The sequence below is a fragment of the Triticum aestivum genome, chromosome 5B, assembly GCF_018294505.1.
Source record: "Triticum aestivum cultivar Chinese Spring chromosome 5B, IWGSC CS RefSeq v2.1, whole genome shotgun sequence".
Classification (NCBI taxonomy): Eukaryota; Viridiplantae; Streptophyta; class Magnoliopsida; order Poales; family Poaceae; genus Triticum; species Triticum aestivum.
The window spans coordinates 115,253,441-115,271,347 of NC_057807.1; the positions used below are offsets into that span (position 1 = coordinate 115,253,441).

Consider the following 17,907-nt stretch of genomic DNA (forward strand, 5'->3'; position numbering starts at 1 on the left):
TCCCCTTGTGTGGGCGTGTGTCTCCTTTGCTCCTGTGCGAGCGTTGAACTATGTTTTGGCAATTATCTGCTGTGGGTTTTCCAGCAATGCGTGAACTCGCTCTCTCTTTTCCTGGCTCGTTCTGAACTGATGTCATCCATCAAGACGGGTCTCATATACTAACCGTGAGACCTGGTCTCATATAATTTTTTTCCGGGTTTATGCCCGGTTAAAAAACCAATGTGAACGGAGCAGGATGACAAGCACATGCCTGTGTCGCGCTCTATATCGTTTACACGCATCTGCGTGTAGAGCAACGACATTCTGCTCAAAGCCTTCTACTACCAACTGCGTAAAAGAGTTGTAGCCAAAATGCCCAATAATTTATCAATCACTCAAGCACATGTGCCAGAGCTGAGGATAGAGAAAAAGGCAAAATCCATATCATTGAACACATGCATCATCATATTTTCGTATACACAGCCAACGATATGACGTGTCTGGTAGGAGGTGGCGGCGTTCCACATAATAATACAATTCCTGTAATAAACAAATACAACTCGACAGCTGCCCCCCAAAACAAAACCACTCCAAGACCTATAATTGTTCGTTTCCACCCGCCAGCACAAGCTTCAAAGAAGCTGAAATGGAACAGCAGCATAGATGACCAAAAAAAAGAGCGCAATCACGCACTGCTCCGACAACACCTTGAAATAAACCGACACAACCGTCTGGGATCTCAGTTTTTGCCAAAAGAACCCTTACAAAACCGTCTGGGATGAATGCAAGACAATGCAAATGCAAAAGAAAGAAAAAACAGCTCAGGAGGAACATACCCCCACATAGTGAAGTTGGACACCCTGAGCAGTACAAAAATCCTGTGACGATGCACGCGAGCCCCTTATGCATAATGGATGAATAAGCAACCGGGCCTTTTAGTGAGTGACCATATGACCAAAGTTCAATGCATGCAATGGATGCAAGGGAAAGCAAGAGTGCCCCGACCATAAGCGCGGATGCCACACCGAGGGACCATCGGTGTCGCAGGCGACAATAGAAGCTCCTGGATTCCTTTTTTTAGAAAAGTTAGCAGGTGGCCAACTTAACCCTCTTTTCCGCAGATGTGAAAAAGGCTGGGTTGACACATGTACTGATGCATGAGTTAGTGAGGACCCTCCGACTCTGCTTTGAGGATGTTGGACTTCTCCAAAGAGCAAGGTCTAGACATGATGCAACCGAAGACCTGGACTGACTCGTGGATGGATGCATGTGCAGACTCAAGACAAATGTCACGTCAACCCGAAACCGCACGGCTGATTGCAATCCTTGCCCAGTCAGCTGATTCTTTGACCAAAGGATCATCAGATGATAAGCACTCGTCCAAAAATTGCTTGCTTGAGGTGGATTGATTGATCAAAGGACCGGCATTGACACCCAATGTGTCTGCCAGATCTCCCAAGACACCTATTGCAGTCTTCATCACAGAATCATCCCTGAAATGGTAAGAGATAATTTTAAAAATTAGTGTGCTGGAATATTGGTTAATTATTGCGATAATGCTTCACTGTCGGTGCTTAGTCACAAAAATGAGACTGGTCATCATATGGGTGTGGTATTGGTTGGCTGAGGCTTTGGGAGAGAGATTCTATTCTGGCAATAGTGCAAGGTGTATGTAAGTGTGACGAAACACTATCCAAACTGGATTTGGCCCTTTCCCTCTTAGTGGCGGTTTGAACACAAATAAAATACATCCATAAAACAATATAAAAGATGGCGAAGCTTATTCCATGCACAGCAAGAAATCCAAAATTAGTTCTAACGCCCGTTAGTAAATGAAAACCTAACACTACAATCTAATGTAGCAGTTCACAATCAAAAATTCACCAACAAAGAAAGTCTGCCCGGCTTAGACCAAACATGATACCTAAATCACATTAAATTTAAGTAGGCCTGTAACGGGCTATATGGATTTAACACCTGTCAACTATATCCACATTTTGGAGAACATTGCTTATATATCATTGAGAATAGTCTAGTTTCATCATAGCCAACGGAAAACACTATTTATTCTATACGACCCACTTTCAAAATATTCATATTTTCCTTCAGCGTTAGCTAGGAGTTAATGCACTTTGGTCTAGTGGGTAAACTGACCATTTTAACCTGGTTTAGCACTGCACGCAACCGTGCGCAAACACTGAACCAGACAAGGCCTATTCCTGTTGGCCAATTCAGCAATTCGGTGAAAAACTAACACGTATTTTGTGAAGCATATCAACAGCCCAATAATGGTGATTGCATCTAATGAAGTTTCGAAAGTAGCTACGAAAAAGTGAATCCACCAGTTGCAGCTTTAGACTCATTCATATAATTCAGAAGAGCAAGGCCGGTTGAGTGCTTTCTGCGAGGGTACTGAGTGAATATCTATGTGTTTGCGTTAGTTTCCTTGAGCATCCAGAAAGCAGGACATATAGATAATGTAAATAAGGGAGCAATGAAGGAATTCTGGATGACTTACATATCCTTTCCATTATGAAGGGCATCAAGGAACTGAAGAATATGTGGAGCATACGGCATCAGTAACTGTGTCTTAGGGGAACTCTTGAATCCTTGAAGAATACCAGAGTAGGCCTCCAAGATGCCATTTCTTAGTTGATTTGTGTAGTCAAGCATTTCATCATCAGTTGCAGTTGTGTGCGCCGACAAATCTGCCGCACTTTGTAGCATGGGCATGGCATAGATCAAATACTTCTCAAAGTTCTCTCCAATTGCCAGTGCAATATCACCAAAGCATGAGAATATAGGTGGTTTTACAGATCTGTGCAACTGATTGCTGGATAGATCCTTCAGGAGCTGGGTCATGATGCCATCACAGTAGGGCAAAATTTTGTCCTCCAGTGCCCTGCACAAGTCACCCACAACACCCACCGTAATGGCGCACACCTGATACTCTTCAAAGTTCTGAAGTCCCATTTCCAAATACTGATAGAACTGTGCCATGTACTTCGCGAAGTTCGAACCGGCTGCATATGCAAGTGCACCGATAGCAAGCATAGCCTCCTCATGCACCGTGGCATTTCGACAAGCAAAAACTCTCAAAAACAGATCCATCATCTGATCTGCATACTGTAAGAAGGCAAACTTTGTTGACTCCATCCCTCCCAACTTCTGGATAATAACCTGTAGGCAACCACAAAGAAGGCCCTGCAGATCGCTCCGCTTCTCCCTCTCATCAGTTGACAACTTCCCCGCTTCAAGTGTATTATGGAGTTCCATCATAATCACAGGTACTAGCTGCATAACAATAGGAGCTGTCTCCTCAGTGGAGCACCTGACGACTTCATTTAGAGTCTCATAAGCTGCAGTACGCAGCCTGGATTCGCCAGCATCCTCTCTGTGACTGGTCACAAGAAGGCTCTGAACAATATCTTGAAAGAAAGGGGATAATGGTGACGCCGATCCTGCATCAACATAGCCTTGAGCAAGGAAATAGAGTGCCCCACATGCCTTTTCTGCCACATTTGGGACATCCTTCATGCTTTGAAGCAGCACAGTAAGTATTTGCTGGCAGTTCTCAGCTGTAATGACAGGAGCAGTTTCAAGTGCAGAACCATGAAGAAACTCGAATATTCTTCCAAGGGTCCAAGCAGTTGTGTCCTTCACATGGTTATTTGGGTCCTTTACTAACGCAGACAGCATAAAATTCAAGGCGACATTAACTAGAGGGGTCAGTTTATCAGCTGATGGACCCTCCAAAATAGAACCAAAAGCATATGTTGCAGCCTCTCTGTGTCTCCATTCAGGTTTTGTTATGTTCTCCTCAACGAAAGGCATCACAAGAGGAACAATATCATCCCCAACAGTCCTCGCCACCAGGCCCAAACAAGTACCCCCAGCCATTGCAAGATTCCAAGCACCTTCATCCAAGTCTTGGTCATCCTCCTGTTTGAGGAGAGTCTCCAGCAGCATTGGCACTAGGGCAGGAAGAGCTTGCTTGATAAAATAGTAGCAAGGAACATCAGAATCAGCTGTAAATTCACTACTGTACTCGTCCAAAATGTCGATTTCCTCATCACATATGGAACTCCAGAATTCCATGGCCTGAAGTGCAACCGACTCCTCATCTCCCCTCACAGCCTTTGCAGTGATATTAAATATATCCTGCATGTATGTGGCCAGCTTATCATAATAAGTTGATGAAATAGCCACCAAACACTCAAAGGCAGCCTGTCTTATCTTCACATCTGGTGACTGTGTTGCTTCACAGACGACTCTCATGATATAATCACGCTCCATGTCATTGGAGAAATTAACCTGAGCAAAGCCCAATGCATTATACAATGCTCGTGTGGCTGCAAGCCTCACTTCAGAGTTCCCTTCAGAAGCATTCATACCCTGAACAACAGCTGTAAGTATCTTGTTGACTTGGTCTTGGTCGACAGCTTCAGGAGAAACTTCCTCGCATAAATAGCCAAGTGTCTCAAGCGTTGCCTGCTTGACGTTTGGCTGTACCTGATGTATGTTTGATAGCAATGATCCTATAAGCTCGGGCCATTGCTTCTGAGGGATCTCAATGCCAGCAATCTTTGCGATGACTTGAGAAGATGTAGATCTGGCACTTGCAACAGGAGATGAGAGAGTTTGCAGCAACAATGCTTTAACTTGTGCCTTGACACCAGCATCCAGTGCGAGCCATCTCTGGAAAAGTTCGTTCTTCCTGTGCTGCTCCTTTGCGTCGAGTGCATTCTTGAGGATCAGACCAGCCAATCTGCGGCTCTCCTCAGGTTTCTCGTTGGTGGCCAACTCAGTTGAGAGGGAGAGCAAGAAACCTGGGAGGTTTTGCTCCTGAAACTGCTTGAGGCTTTCTTCAGCATGCTTTCTAATCGAGCCATCGGCAGATTGCGCACTCAGGAGTATTTGAGTAACATCCAACGACATGCTGACTCTGTAGGCCCAAAATAGGAGAGTCAGATAGCCCATGACATAAAAACTCCATACATCATTAAAAAAAATAGAACTCTCTTGACAAAGTAAAGTCCTCTCTTGGGTAGAGCCAAACCATACTACAAAATATTCTACAACTTAAAGTTAATGAGACAAGCAGTCAGGATTGAAGGAAAAAACATCTTTCTACAACGAGGTAACCGTTGCTTAAGGCAACCTCATCAGCAAGAAAGCAATCAGTGAACATGAATGGCAAAATTCTAAAGAGATTTATGAAATCTGACAAGAGCAGGACAACATACTACTTTTCCTTAGCACTGGGAGTGTACAAAAATCTGACAGTGGCCTTCTTTTAAACGAGACCTCATAACACCTAAAGCAGATGCTAACAAGAACTGTATTAAACACTATTTCATTGATATAACTGCTTCTCTCTACCAATGAACTAGCAATTTCTTCCTTAATCTAGATCACCCAGGCATGTATGGATACTGCACAAAAAGAGCAGACTGACTTCCAGTGGTTAGCCATGAAGACCAACACCAAAATAGAGCAAAAGGAGCTCTCAACCAATTCTACGGTTTACAGTTTCAAAGTGGGCATCAGATCTAAGTATGCATCAGATCCGCCTTAACATACAGAAAACCACAACAGATCTGCCTGGAAGTTCTACCTTATACGTGCTACCTACTTCCTCGCAACAAGAGGAGAACGGAACAAGGGTAGATGGGGAGAGACGGAGGGCGGTACGCTTCTGCGTCCTACCTTCCTGCTGGCTGCTGAGACGGGGAGGTAGTTGGCGACGGCGGGCGGGATGTAGCTGGTCGGCGCGGCGGAGCTTCAGACGTCGAAGGTCGCGCGACGGAGCCGAGGCGGCAGCTCTGCGATTGGGCGACGGGGCGAGCCCTGCGATTGGGCGGCGCGGGAGCTCCGCGATTCGGCGACGGCGGTGAGGGAGGCTGCGAGAGGAGCGGAGGGGAGAGGGGAGGAAATCTGGGGAAAAGAAAAAGGAAAAAAAGGGTTTTCTTAGGTGTGCTGGGAGCAAGTTGCGCCCGGGGGGAAGGGGTCCTGGCCGTCTGATCCGTGGCGGACGGCAGTGATGTGGGAAGCGGGTTTGATTGGGTGGGATTAGTTTTTGCTTCCTTGGCTGGTTTATTTGGGTTTGGACGCTACCTGGCAGTTGCTTTCCTTCCACGATTTTAAAAAGAGAAGAGAGAGAGTCGTGGCTTTCCACGAGCCAATTTGGCCGGTTAATCTCATAGTCTCTCCCTTTTTTTTTCTTTGAGGGGTCGGATTTCATCGATATTGTATTGTTTGGTCTGTTTTGTCGAAAAAAGCTCATTAACTGAACCGTCTACGTCATTAAACATTCAGCTATTTTAGTTTTTATGGGATTCAGCTATCTTAGTTGTTGCTTAAACGGATGTATCTAGCATATGTCTAGATAGGTAAGTTTTAACGACAAGTAATATAAAACGGAAAGGTAAATTAGCAGGACTAACATGATTACGCTAGTACCCTCGTGAGAGACGAGCCAACTTCTATTCATGCATATTCAGTTGGATACCTGTTATTTTTAGCAACAAAACTAGATATATATAGTGTATAATTTGTATATGCGTGGAAAAAAAACTACCAAAGAATCTAATGGGTGCACACATTTCAGCCTACATGGTTTTCTCTCGCCGCACCCCATGTGGCCCAAGCCCAATATGTGAATAACTAATTAGCTACTCCATGTGTAAAGAAACATGGAGTACAACCCAGCCATGATGGCATGATCGCCCGCACACGAAGACAAGCAGAAGCGATCCATCACGCATTCACGCACACGTAGAGAACCTGGCGCAATGCTTCGCTCGGCTCCCCAAGTCCGGATGTCGCACATGGCCGCCGACTTAGGGTAGGGTTGATCATGCGGCAGGGGTGCAGCAGGTAGGGGGCGGATGGCCAGCGGCGGCCCCCTGCCTGTCGCAGCGCGGCCACACAGTGCAGACGCCCGACGTGTTGCGTATGATTGTTCGAGAGGACACCCTGTGGCGTCGCTCTTCCGACTTCAGTACTTCTTCTTTTGTCCATGAACACAATTGTCAGTTTTTGCTCATAAACAGTACAATTGTACAAGGGTGAGTTAATCTGGCTAATTGGCTTGTTATTTTTGTATATGATTACATTGTATACATGCACTGAATATGGTGTTATAATCATTAAGGTATAGGCTTCCAAAAAATGCTTTAAAAATTGAATACACATTCTTCAAACCCTGGCCCGCCCCTCATCAACTATGTAGTTGAGACAACGTTGTGAGATGGTAGAGAAGTGTGTTGTAGTTTTATTTACCCGGTTCTCGCTGGATAAAGTGCTAAAGACCTTTGACCTATAATTTTTTTTATAAAAGATCGTTGACCTATAAGTAATCGGTCACCTAAAATCATTTTTGGTTCAGTCAATTATGTACTCGTCTTCTATCGTGTTCACCTAGGCCTATATCAACGCCAGAGACTGGTGGCCTCCAACTAGTGCCATGCATGCAGGGCAGCAATAGGGTGGATGAGTAATAGTGGGTTTGGTAGCTTGTATGAAGCCTAACTAGGCTTGCGCGGTACAATTTGACATGTTTGATTGTGTACGTTTGCATTCAAACCTTGGGCCGTATAAACCTTAAAGCAAGGAATACTTGAATCGGCTGTTTCCAGCCAGCTAGACCAAGAGATGCAATCTAGCGAAACACGTGGCTCCAGTGATGGGCGTAAATGTTGGGTAACGTAGTAATTTCAAAAAAATTCCTACGCACACGCAAGATCATGGTGATGGCATAGCAACGAGAAGGGAGAGTGTTTGTCCACGTACCCTCGTAGACCGTAAGCGGAAGCGTTATCACAACGCGGTTGATGTAGTCGTACGTCTTCACGATCCGACCGATCCAAGCACCGAACGTACGGAGCCTCCGAGTTCAGCACACGTTCAGCTCGATGACGATCTCCGGCCTCCGATCCAACCGAGCTCCGGAGATGAGTTCCGTCAGCACGACGGCGTGGTGACGATGATGATGTTCTACCGGCGCAGGGCTTCGCCTAAACTCCGCGACGATATGACCGAGGTGAAATATGGTGGAAGGGGGCACCGCACACGGCTAAGGAACGATCCGTAGATCAACTTGTGTGTCTATGGGGTGCCCCCTGCCCCCGTATATAAAGGAGGGAGGGGGGAGGCCGGCCGGCCCCTTTGGGCGCGCCAAGGGAGGAGGAATCCTCCTCCTAGTAGGAGTAGGATTCCTCCTTTCCTACTCCTACTAGGAGGGGGAAGGAAGGGGGAGAGGGGGAAAGGAAAGGGGGGCGCCGCCCCCCCCCCCCTCCTAGTCAAATTCGGACCAGAGGGAGAGGGGGCGCGCGGCCCACCCTGGCCGCCCCTCTCTCTTCCCACCTAGGCCCATGTGGCCCATTAGCTCTCCCGGGGGGTTCCGGTAACCCCCCCGGCACTCCAGTTTTCTCCGAAATCACCCGGAATTTTTCCGGTGTCCGAATATAGTCGTCCAATATATCAATCTTTATGTCTCAACCATTTCGAGACTCCTCGTCATGTCCGTGATCACATCCGGGACTCCGAACAAACTTCGGTACATCAAAACTTATAAACTCATAATAAAACAGTCATCGAAACGTTAAGCGTGCGGACCCTACGGGTTCGAGAACTATGTAGACATGACCTAAAACCATTCTCGGTCAATAACCAATAGCGGGACCTGGATGCCCATATTGGTTCCTACATATTCTACGAAGATCTTTATCGGTCAAACCGCATAACAACATACATTGTTCCCTTTGTCATCGGTATGTTACTTGCCCGAGATTTGATCGTCGGTATCCAATACCTAGTTCAATCTCGTTACCGGCAAGTCTCTTTACTCGTTCCGTAATACATCATCTCACAACTAACTCATTAGTTACATGCTGGCAAGGCTTAGGTGATGAGTATTACCGGGAGGGCCCAGAGATACCTCTCCGACAATCGGAGTGACAAATCCTAATCTCGAATTATGCCAACCCAACATGTACCTTCGGAAACACCTGTAAAGCACCTTTATAATCACCCAGTTATGTTGTGACGTTTGGTAGCACACAAAGTGTTCTTCTGGTAAACGGGAGTTGCACAATCTCATAGTTGTAGGAACTTTGTATAAGTCATGAAGAAAGCAATAGCAGTATACTAAATGATCAAGTGCTAGGCTAACGGAATGGGTCATATCAATCACATCATTCTTCTAATGATGTGATCCCACTAATCAAATGACAACACATGTCTATGGTTAGGAAACATAACCATCTTTGATTAATGAGCTAGTCAAGTAGAGGCATACTAGTGACTATAGTTTTGTCTATGTATTCACACATGTATCATGTTTCCGGTTAATACAATTCTAGCATGAATAATAAACATTTATCATGATATGAGGAAATAAATAATAACTTTATTATTGCCTCTAGGGCATATTTCCTTCAGTCTCCCACTTGCACTAGAGTCAATAATCTAGATTACATAGTAATGATTCTAACACCCATGGAGTTTTGGTGCTGATCATGTTTTGCTCGTGAGAGAGGCTTAGTCAACGGGTCTGCAACATTCAGATCCGTATGTATCTTGCAAATCTCTATGTCTCCCACTTGGACTTGGTCCCGAATGGAATTGAAGCGTCTCTTGATGTGCTTGGTCCTCTTGTGAAATCTGGATTCCTTTGCCAAAGCAATTGCACCAGTATTGTCACAGAAGATCTTCATTGGTCCTGATGCACTAGGTATAACACCTAGATCGGAAATGAACTCCTTCATCCAGACTCCTTCATTTGCTGCTTCAAAAGCAGCTATGTACTCCGCTTCACATGTAGATCCTGCCACGACGCTTTGTTTAGAACTACACCAACTTACAGCTCCACCGTTTAATATAAACACGTATCCGGTTTGCGATTTAGAATCATCCGGATCAGTGTCAAAGCTTGCATCGACGTAACCATTTACGACTAGCTCTTTGTCACCTCCATATACGAGAAACATATCCTTAGTCCTTTTCAGGTATTTCAGGATGTTCTTGACCGCTGTCCAGTGATCCACTCCTGAATTACTTTGGTACCTTCCTGCCAAGCTTATTGCTAAGCATACGTCAGGTCTGGTACACATCATTGCATACATGATAGAGCCTATGGCTGAAGCATAGGGAACATTTTTCATTTTCTCTCTATCTTCTGCTGTGGTCGGGCATTGAGTTTGACTCAACTTCACACCTTGTAGCACAGGCAAGAATCCTTTCTTTGCCTGATCCATTTTGAACTTTTTCAAAATTTTGTCAAGGTATGTGCTTTGTGAAAGTCCTATTAAGCGTCTTGATCTATCTCTATAGATTTTGATGCCCAATATGTAAGCAGCTTCACCGAGGTCTTTCATTGAAAAACTTTTATTCAAGTATCCCTTTATGCTATCCAGAAATTCTATATCATTTCCAATTAATAATATGTCATCAACATATAAAACTAGAAATGCTACAGAGCTCCCACTCACTTTCTTGTAAATACAGGCTTCTCCAAAAGTCTGTATAAAACCATATGCTTTGATCACACTATCAAAGCGTTTATTCCAACTCCGAGATGCTTGCACCAGTCCATCAATGGAACGCTGGAGCTTGCACACTTTGTCAGCACTTTTTGGATCAACAAAACCTTCCGGCTGCATCATATACAACTCTTCTTCTAGAAATCCATTCAAGAATGCAGTCTTGACATCCATTTGCCAAATTTCATAATCATGAAATGCAGCAATAGCCAACTTGATTCGGACAGACTTAAGCATCGCTACGGGTGAGAAAGTCTCATCGTAGTCAACCCCTTGAACTTGTCGAAAACCTTTCGCAACAAGTCGAGCTTTATAGACAGTAACATTACCATCAGCGTCAGTCTTCTTCTTAAAGATCCATTTATTCTCAATGGCTTGCCGATCATCGGGCAAGTCAACCAAAGTCCATACTTTGTTTTCATACATGGATCCCATCTCAGATTTCATGGCCTCTAGCCATTTTGCGGAATCTGGGCTCATCATCGCTTCCTCATAGTTCGTAGGTTCATCATGGTCAAGTAACATGACTTCCAGAATAGGATTACCGCACCACTCTGGTGCGGATCTTACTGTGGTAGACCTACGAGGTTCAGCAGAAACTTGATCTGAAGTTTCATGATCAATATCATTAGCTTCCTCATTAATTGGTGTAGTTGTCACGGGAACCGGTTCTCGTGATGAACTACCTTCCAATAAGGGAGTAGATACAGTTATCTCATCAAGTTCTACTTTCCTCCCACTCACTTCTTTCGAGAGAAACTCCTTCTCTAGAAAGGATCCATTCTTAGCAACGAATGTCTTGCCTTCGGATCTGTGATAGAAGGTGTACCCAACAGTCTCTTTTGGGTATCCTATGAAGACACATTTCTTCGATTTGGGTTCGAGCTTATCTAGTTGAAGTTTCTTCACATAAGCATCGCAGCCCCAAACTTTAAGAAACGACAACTTTGGTTTCTTGCCAAACCACAGTTCATAAGGCGTCGTCTCAACGGATTTTGATGGTGCCCTATTTAACGTGAATGCGGCCGTCTCTAAAGCATAACCCCAAAACGATAGCGGTAAATCGGTAAGAGACATCATAGATCGCACCATATCAAGTAAAGTACGATTACGACGTTCGGACAAACCATTTCGTTGTGGTGTTCCAGGTGGCGTGAGTTGCGAAACTATTCCGCATTGTTTCAAATGTAAACCAAACTCGTAACTCAAATATTCTCCTCCACGACCAGATCGTAGAAACTTTATTTTCTTGTTACGATGATTTTCTACTTCACTCTGAAATTCTTTGAACTTTTCAAATGTTTCAGACTTGTGCTTCATTAAGTAGATATACCCATATCTGCTCAAATCATCTGTGAAGGTGAGAAAATAACGATATCCACCACGAGCCTCAACATTCATTGGACCACATACATCTGTATGTATGATTTCCAACAAATCTGTTGCTCTCTCCATAGTTCCGGAGAACGGTGTTTTAGTCATCTTGCCCATGAGGCACGGTTCGCAAGTACCAAGTGATTCATAATCAAGTGATTTCAGAAGTCCATCAGTATGGAGTTTCTTCATGCGTTTTACACCGATATGACCTAAACGGCAGTGCCACAAATAAGTTGCACTATCATTATCAACTCTGCATCTTTTGGCTTCAACATTATGAATATGTGTATCACTACTATCGAGATTCAATAAAAATAGACCACTCTTCAAGGGTGCATGACCATAAAAGATATTACTCATATAAATAGAACAACCATTATTCTCTGATTTAAATGAATAACCGTCTCGCATCAAACAAGATCTAGATATAATGTTCATGCTCAACGCTGGCACCAAATAACAATTATTCAGGTCTAAAACTAATCCCAAAGGTAGATGTAGAGGTAGTGTGCCGACCGCGATCACATCGACTTTGGAACCGTTTCCCACACGCATCGTCACCTCGTCCTTGGCCAGTGCTCGCTTATTCCGTAGTCCATGTTTCGAGTTGCAAATATTAGCAACAGAACCAGTATCAAATACCCAGGTGCTACTACGAGCTCTAGTTAGGTACACATCAATAACATGTATATCACATATACCTTTGTTCACTTTGCCATCCTTCTTATCCGCCAAATACTTGGGGCAGTTCCGCTTCCAGTGTCCAGTCTGCTTGCAGTAGAAGCACTCAGTTTTAGGCTTAGGACCAGACTTGGGTTTCTTCTCTTGAGCAGCAACTTGCTTGCCGTTCTTCTTGAAGTTCCCCTTCTTCTTCCCTTTTCCCTTCTTCTTGAAACTAGTGGTCTTGTTGACCATCAACACTTGATGCTCCTTCTTGATTTCTACCTCCGCGGCTTTCAGCATCGCGAAGAGCTCGGGAATAGTCTTGTTCATCCCTTGCATATTATAGTTCATCATGAAGCTCTTGTAGCTTGGTGGCAGTGATTGGAGAATTCTGTCAATGACACTATCATCAGGAAGATTAACTCCCAGTTGAATCAAGTGATTATTATACCCAGACATTCTGAGTATGTGTTCACTGACAGAACTATTCTCCTCCATCTTGCAGCTATAGAACTTATTGGAGACTTCATATCTCTCAGTCCGGGTATTTGCTTGAAATATTAACTTCAACTCCTGGAACATCTCATATGCTCCATGACGTTCAAAACGTCGTTGAAGACCCGGTTCTAAGCCGAAAAGCATGGCACACTGAACTATAGAGTAGTCATCACCTTTGCTCTGCCAGACGTTCTTAACGTCGTCAGTTGCATCAGCAGCAGGCCTGGCACCCAGCGGTGCTTCCAGGACGTAACTCTTCTGTGCAGCAATGAGGATAATCCTCAGGTTACGGACCCAGTCCATGTAATTGCTACCATCATCTTTCAACTTTGCTTTCTCAAGGAACGCATTAAAATTCAACGGAACAACAGCACGAGCCATCTATCTACAAACAAACATAGACAAGCAAGATACTATCAGGTACTAAGTTCATGATAAATTTAAGTTCAATTAATCATTTTACTTAAGAACTCCCACTTAGACAGACATCTCTCTAGTCATCTAAGTGATCACATGATCCAAATCAACTAAACCATAACCGATCATCACGTGAGATGGAGTAGTTTTCAATGGTGAACATCATTATGTTGATCATATCTACTATATGATTCACGCTCGACCTTTCGGTCTCCGTGTTCCGAGGCCATATCTGCATATGCTAGGCTCGTCAAGTTTAACCTGAGTATTCTGCGTGTGCAAAACTAGCTTGCACCCGTTGTAGATGGACGTAGAGCTTATCACACCCGATCATCACGTGGTGTCTCGGCACGACGAACTTTGGCAACGGTGCATACTCAGGGAGAACACTACTTGATAATTTTAGTGAGAGATCATCTTAAAATGCTACCGTCAATCAAAGCAAGATAAGATGCATAAAGGATAAACATCACATGCAATCAATATAAGTGATATGATATGGCCATCATCATCTTGTGCTTGTGATCTCCATCTCCGAAGCACCGTCGTGATCACCATCGTCACTGGTGCGACACCTTGATCTCCATCGTAGCATCGTTGTCGTTCACGCCATCTATTGCTTCTACGACTATCGCTACCGCTTAGTGATAAAGTAAAGCAATTACAGGGCGTTTGCATTACATACAATAAAGCGACAACCATATGGCTCCTGCCAGTTGTCGATAACTTCGGTTACAAAACATGATCATCTCATACAATAAAATATAGCATCACGTCTTGACCATATCACATCACAACATGCCCTGCAAAAACAAGTTAGACGTCCTCTACTTTGTTGTTGCAAATTTTACGTGGCTGCTACGGGCTTAGCAAGAACCGTTCTTACCTACGCATCAAAAACCACAACGATAGTTCGTCAAGTTGGTGCTGTTTTAACCTTCGCAAGGACCGGGCGTAGCCACACTCGATTCAGCTAAAGTGAGAGAGACAGACACCCGCCAGTCACCTTTAAGCACGAGTGCTCGTAACGGTGAAACCAGTCTCGCGTAAGCGTACGCGTAATGTCGGTCTGGGCCGCTTCATCTCACAATATCGCCGAACCAAAGTATGACATGCTGGTAAACAGTATGACTTGTATCGCCCACAACTCACTTGTGTTCTACTCGTGCATATAACATCAACGCATAAAACCTAGGCTCGGATGCCACTATTGGGTAACGTAGTAATTTCAAAAAATTTCCTACGCACACGCAAGATCATGGTGATGGCATAGCAACGAGAGGGGAGAGTGTTTGTCCACGTACCCTCGTAGACCGTAAGCGGAAGCGTTATCACAACGCGGTTGATGTAGTCGTACGTCTTCACGATCCGACCGATCCAAGCACCGAACGTACGGAGCCTCCGAGTTCAGCACACGTTCAGCTCGATGACGATCTCCGGCCTCCGATCCAGCCGAGCTCCGGAGATGAGTTCCGTCAGCACGACGGCGTGGTGACGATGATGATGTTCTACCGGCGCAGGGCTTCGCCTAAACTCCGCGACGATATGCCGAGGTGGAATATGGTGGAAGGGGGCACCGCACACGACTAAGGAACGATCCGTAGATCAACTTGTGTGTCTATGGGGTGCCCCCTGCCCCCGTATATAAAGGAGGGAGGGGGAGGCCGGCCGGCCCCTTTGGGCGCGCCAAGGGAGGAGGAATCCTCCTCCTAGTAGGAGTAGGATTCCTCCTTTCCTACTCCTACTAGGAGGGGGAAGGAAGGGGGAGAGGGGGAAAGGAAAGGGGGGCGCCGCCCCCCCCCTCCTAGTCAAATTCGGACCAGAGGGAGAGGGGGCGCGCGGCCCACCCTGGCCGCCCCTCTCTCTTCCCACCTAGGCCCATGTGGCCCATTAACTCTCCCGGGGGGTTCCGGTAACCCCCCCGGCACTCCAGTTTTCTCCGAAATCACCCGGAACCTTTCCGGTGTCCGAATATAGTCGTCCAATATATCAATCTTTATGTCTCAACCATTTCGAGACTCCTCGTCATGTCCGTGATCACATCCGGGACTCCGAACAAACTTCGGTACATCAAAACTTATAAACTCATAATAAAACAGTCATCGAAACGTTAAGCGTGCGGACCCTACGGGTTCGAGAACTATGTAGACATGACCTAAAACCATTCTCGGTCAATAACCAATAGCGGGACCTGGATGCCCATATTGGTTCCTACATATTCTACGAAGATCTTTATCGGTCAAACCGCATAACAACATACATTGTTCCCTTTGTCATCGGTATGTTACTTGCCCGAGATTTGATCGTCGGTATCCAATACCTAGTTCAATCTCGTTACCGGCAAGTCTCTTTACTCGTTCCGTAATACATCATCTCACAACTAACTCATTAGTTACATGCTGGCAAGGCTTAGGTGATGAGTATTACCGAGAGGGCCCAGAGATACCTCTCCGACAATCGGAGTGACAAATCCTAATCTCGAATTATGCCAACCCAACATGTACCTTCGGAAACACCTGTAGAGCACCTTTATAATCACCCAGTTACGTTGTGACGTTTGGTAGCACACAAAGTGTTCTTCCGGTAAACGGGAGTTGCACAATCTCATAGTTGTAGGAACTTTGTATAAGTCATGAAGAAAGCAATAGCAGTATACTAAACGATCAAGTGCTAGGCTAACGGAATGGGTCATATCAATCACATCATTCTTCTAATGATGTGATCCCACTAATCAAATGACAACACATGTCTATGGTTAGGAAACATAACCATCTTTGATTAATGAGCTAGTCAAGTAGAGGCATACTAGTGACTATAGTTTTGTCTATGTATTCACACATGTATCATGTTTCCGGTTAATACAATTCTAGCATGAATAATAAACATTTATCATGATATGAGGAAATAAATAATAACTTTATTATTGCCTCTAGGGCATATTTCCTTCAGTAAAGTGGGTTTGCACATGTTGTGCCATAATTCTCTTTCACTTTTCCTGTTCATCTATACAATGATGCTTCAAATTGGGATAAGTTGTACACTAAAAATACGCACATCTATGTTATTATTCCATCCAGGTGACCATATAGTTTAATTGAGTGTAAATATATGTGTATTCATGTTTGGAGCTTTTTATGATGAATTTTGGCAAATTCGCTGCACATGGTTGACTGTTTGAAATTTGCTTTGACCCCTAGGTCCATCTCGTTGTTTCACATGACTTTCGTGTTGTACATTTTCTGTTTCGATGATTGTAGTCGAGTAGATCTGTATCTTCCTATCATACTGCACAAATGTACTCACACTCTTAATCTCATTTACCTAGTCCTTCTAATCTACACAACGGTGATTTGATTCGAGATACGTTGTATATAAAGAAGATGCATCGACGTTTTGATTCCATTTAGGAGATATGTTCATTCGGTGAAGACAATCCGGAATGATCTATTGATACTCGACATGTCAAAGCGAAAGGATCGAGAAGAGGTGTCTAGAGGGGGGTGATTAGGCCCTCGGCAGTTTTTTAAGTTCTTCAAGTTGAGGCTGTAGATTAGCACAATTTTAAGCATTCCCAACACACTTCAAGCAAGCATGGCAAGAGTATAGGCAGCGGAAAGAGTAAAGCATGCTAGTTGCAAGAAAGTAAAGGCATGGGATTGGAGTGTGCAAACACAATGAAGACACGGAGATTTTTGGCATGGTTCTGATAGGTGGTGCTATCGTACATCCATGTTGATGGAGACTTCAACCCACGAAGGGTAACGGTTCCGCGAGTCCACGGAGGGCTCCACCCACGAAGGGTCCACGAAGAAGCAACCTTGTCTATCCCACCATGGCCATCGCCCACGAAGGACTTGCCTCACTTGGGTAGATCTTCACGAAGTAGGCGATCTCCTTGCCCTTACAAACTCCTTGGTTCAACTCCACAATCTTGACGAAGGATCCCAAGTGACACATAACCAATCTAGGAGACACCACTCTCCAAAAGGTAATAGATGGTGTGTTGATGATGAACTCCTTGCTCTTGTGCTTCAAATGATAGTCTTCCCAACACTCAACTCTCTCGCACAGATTTGGCTCTCGTGGAAAGATGATTTGAGTGGAAAGCAACTTGGGGAAGGCTAGAGATCAAGATTCTTGTGGTTGGATTGGAATGTCTTGGTCTCAACCCATAAGTAGGTGGTTCTCTCTCAGAAAATGAGTAGTGGAAGTGTAGGCACTTTCTGATGGCTCTCTGTCAATTGGAGAAGGGGGTGGAGGGGTATATATATGTTGGGTAACATAGCATGCAATTTCAAAAAAATCCTACGCTCACGCAAGATCTATCTAGGAGATGCATAGCAACGAAAGGGGGAGAGTGTGTCTACGTACCCTCGTAGACCGAAAGCGGAAGCGTTTGAGAACGTGGTTGATGTAGTCGAACTTCTTC

General features: G+C 44.7%; 1 protein-coding gene across 1 annotated transcript; it reads right to left on the reverse strand.

Annotated features, from left to right (window-relative positions):
- Nucleotides 1-400: 400 nt before the first annotated feature.
- LOC123110701 (importin subunit beta-1) lies at nucleotides 401-5,939 on the reverse strand. Its single transcript, XM_044531291.1, has 3 exons — nucleotides 5,689-5,939; nucleotides 2,498-4,924; nucleotides 401-1,472 (listed from the first exon to the last, which is right to left on the reverse strand). The coding sequence occupies exons 2-3, from the start codon at nucleotides 4,915-4,917 to the stop codon at nucleotides 1,274-1,276; spliced, it is 2,619 nt and encodes an 872-aa protein (XP_044387226.1). The 5' UTR covers nucleotides 4,918-4,924; nucleotides 5,689-5,939; the 3' UTR covers nucleotides 401-1,273.
- Between the last annotated feature and the right edge of the window lie 11,968 nt (nucleotides 5,940-17,907).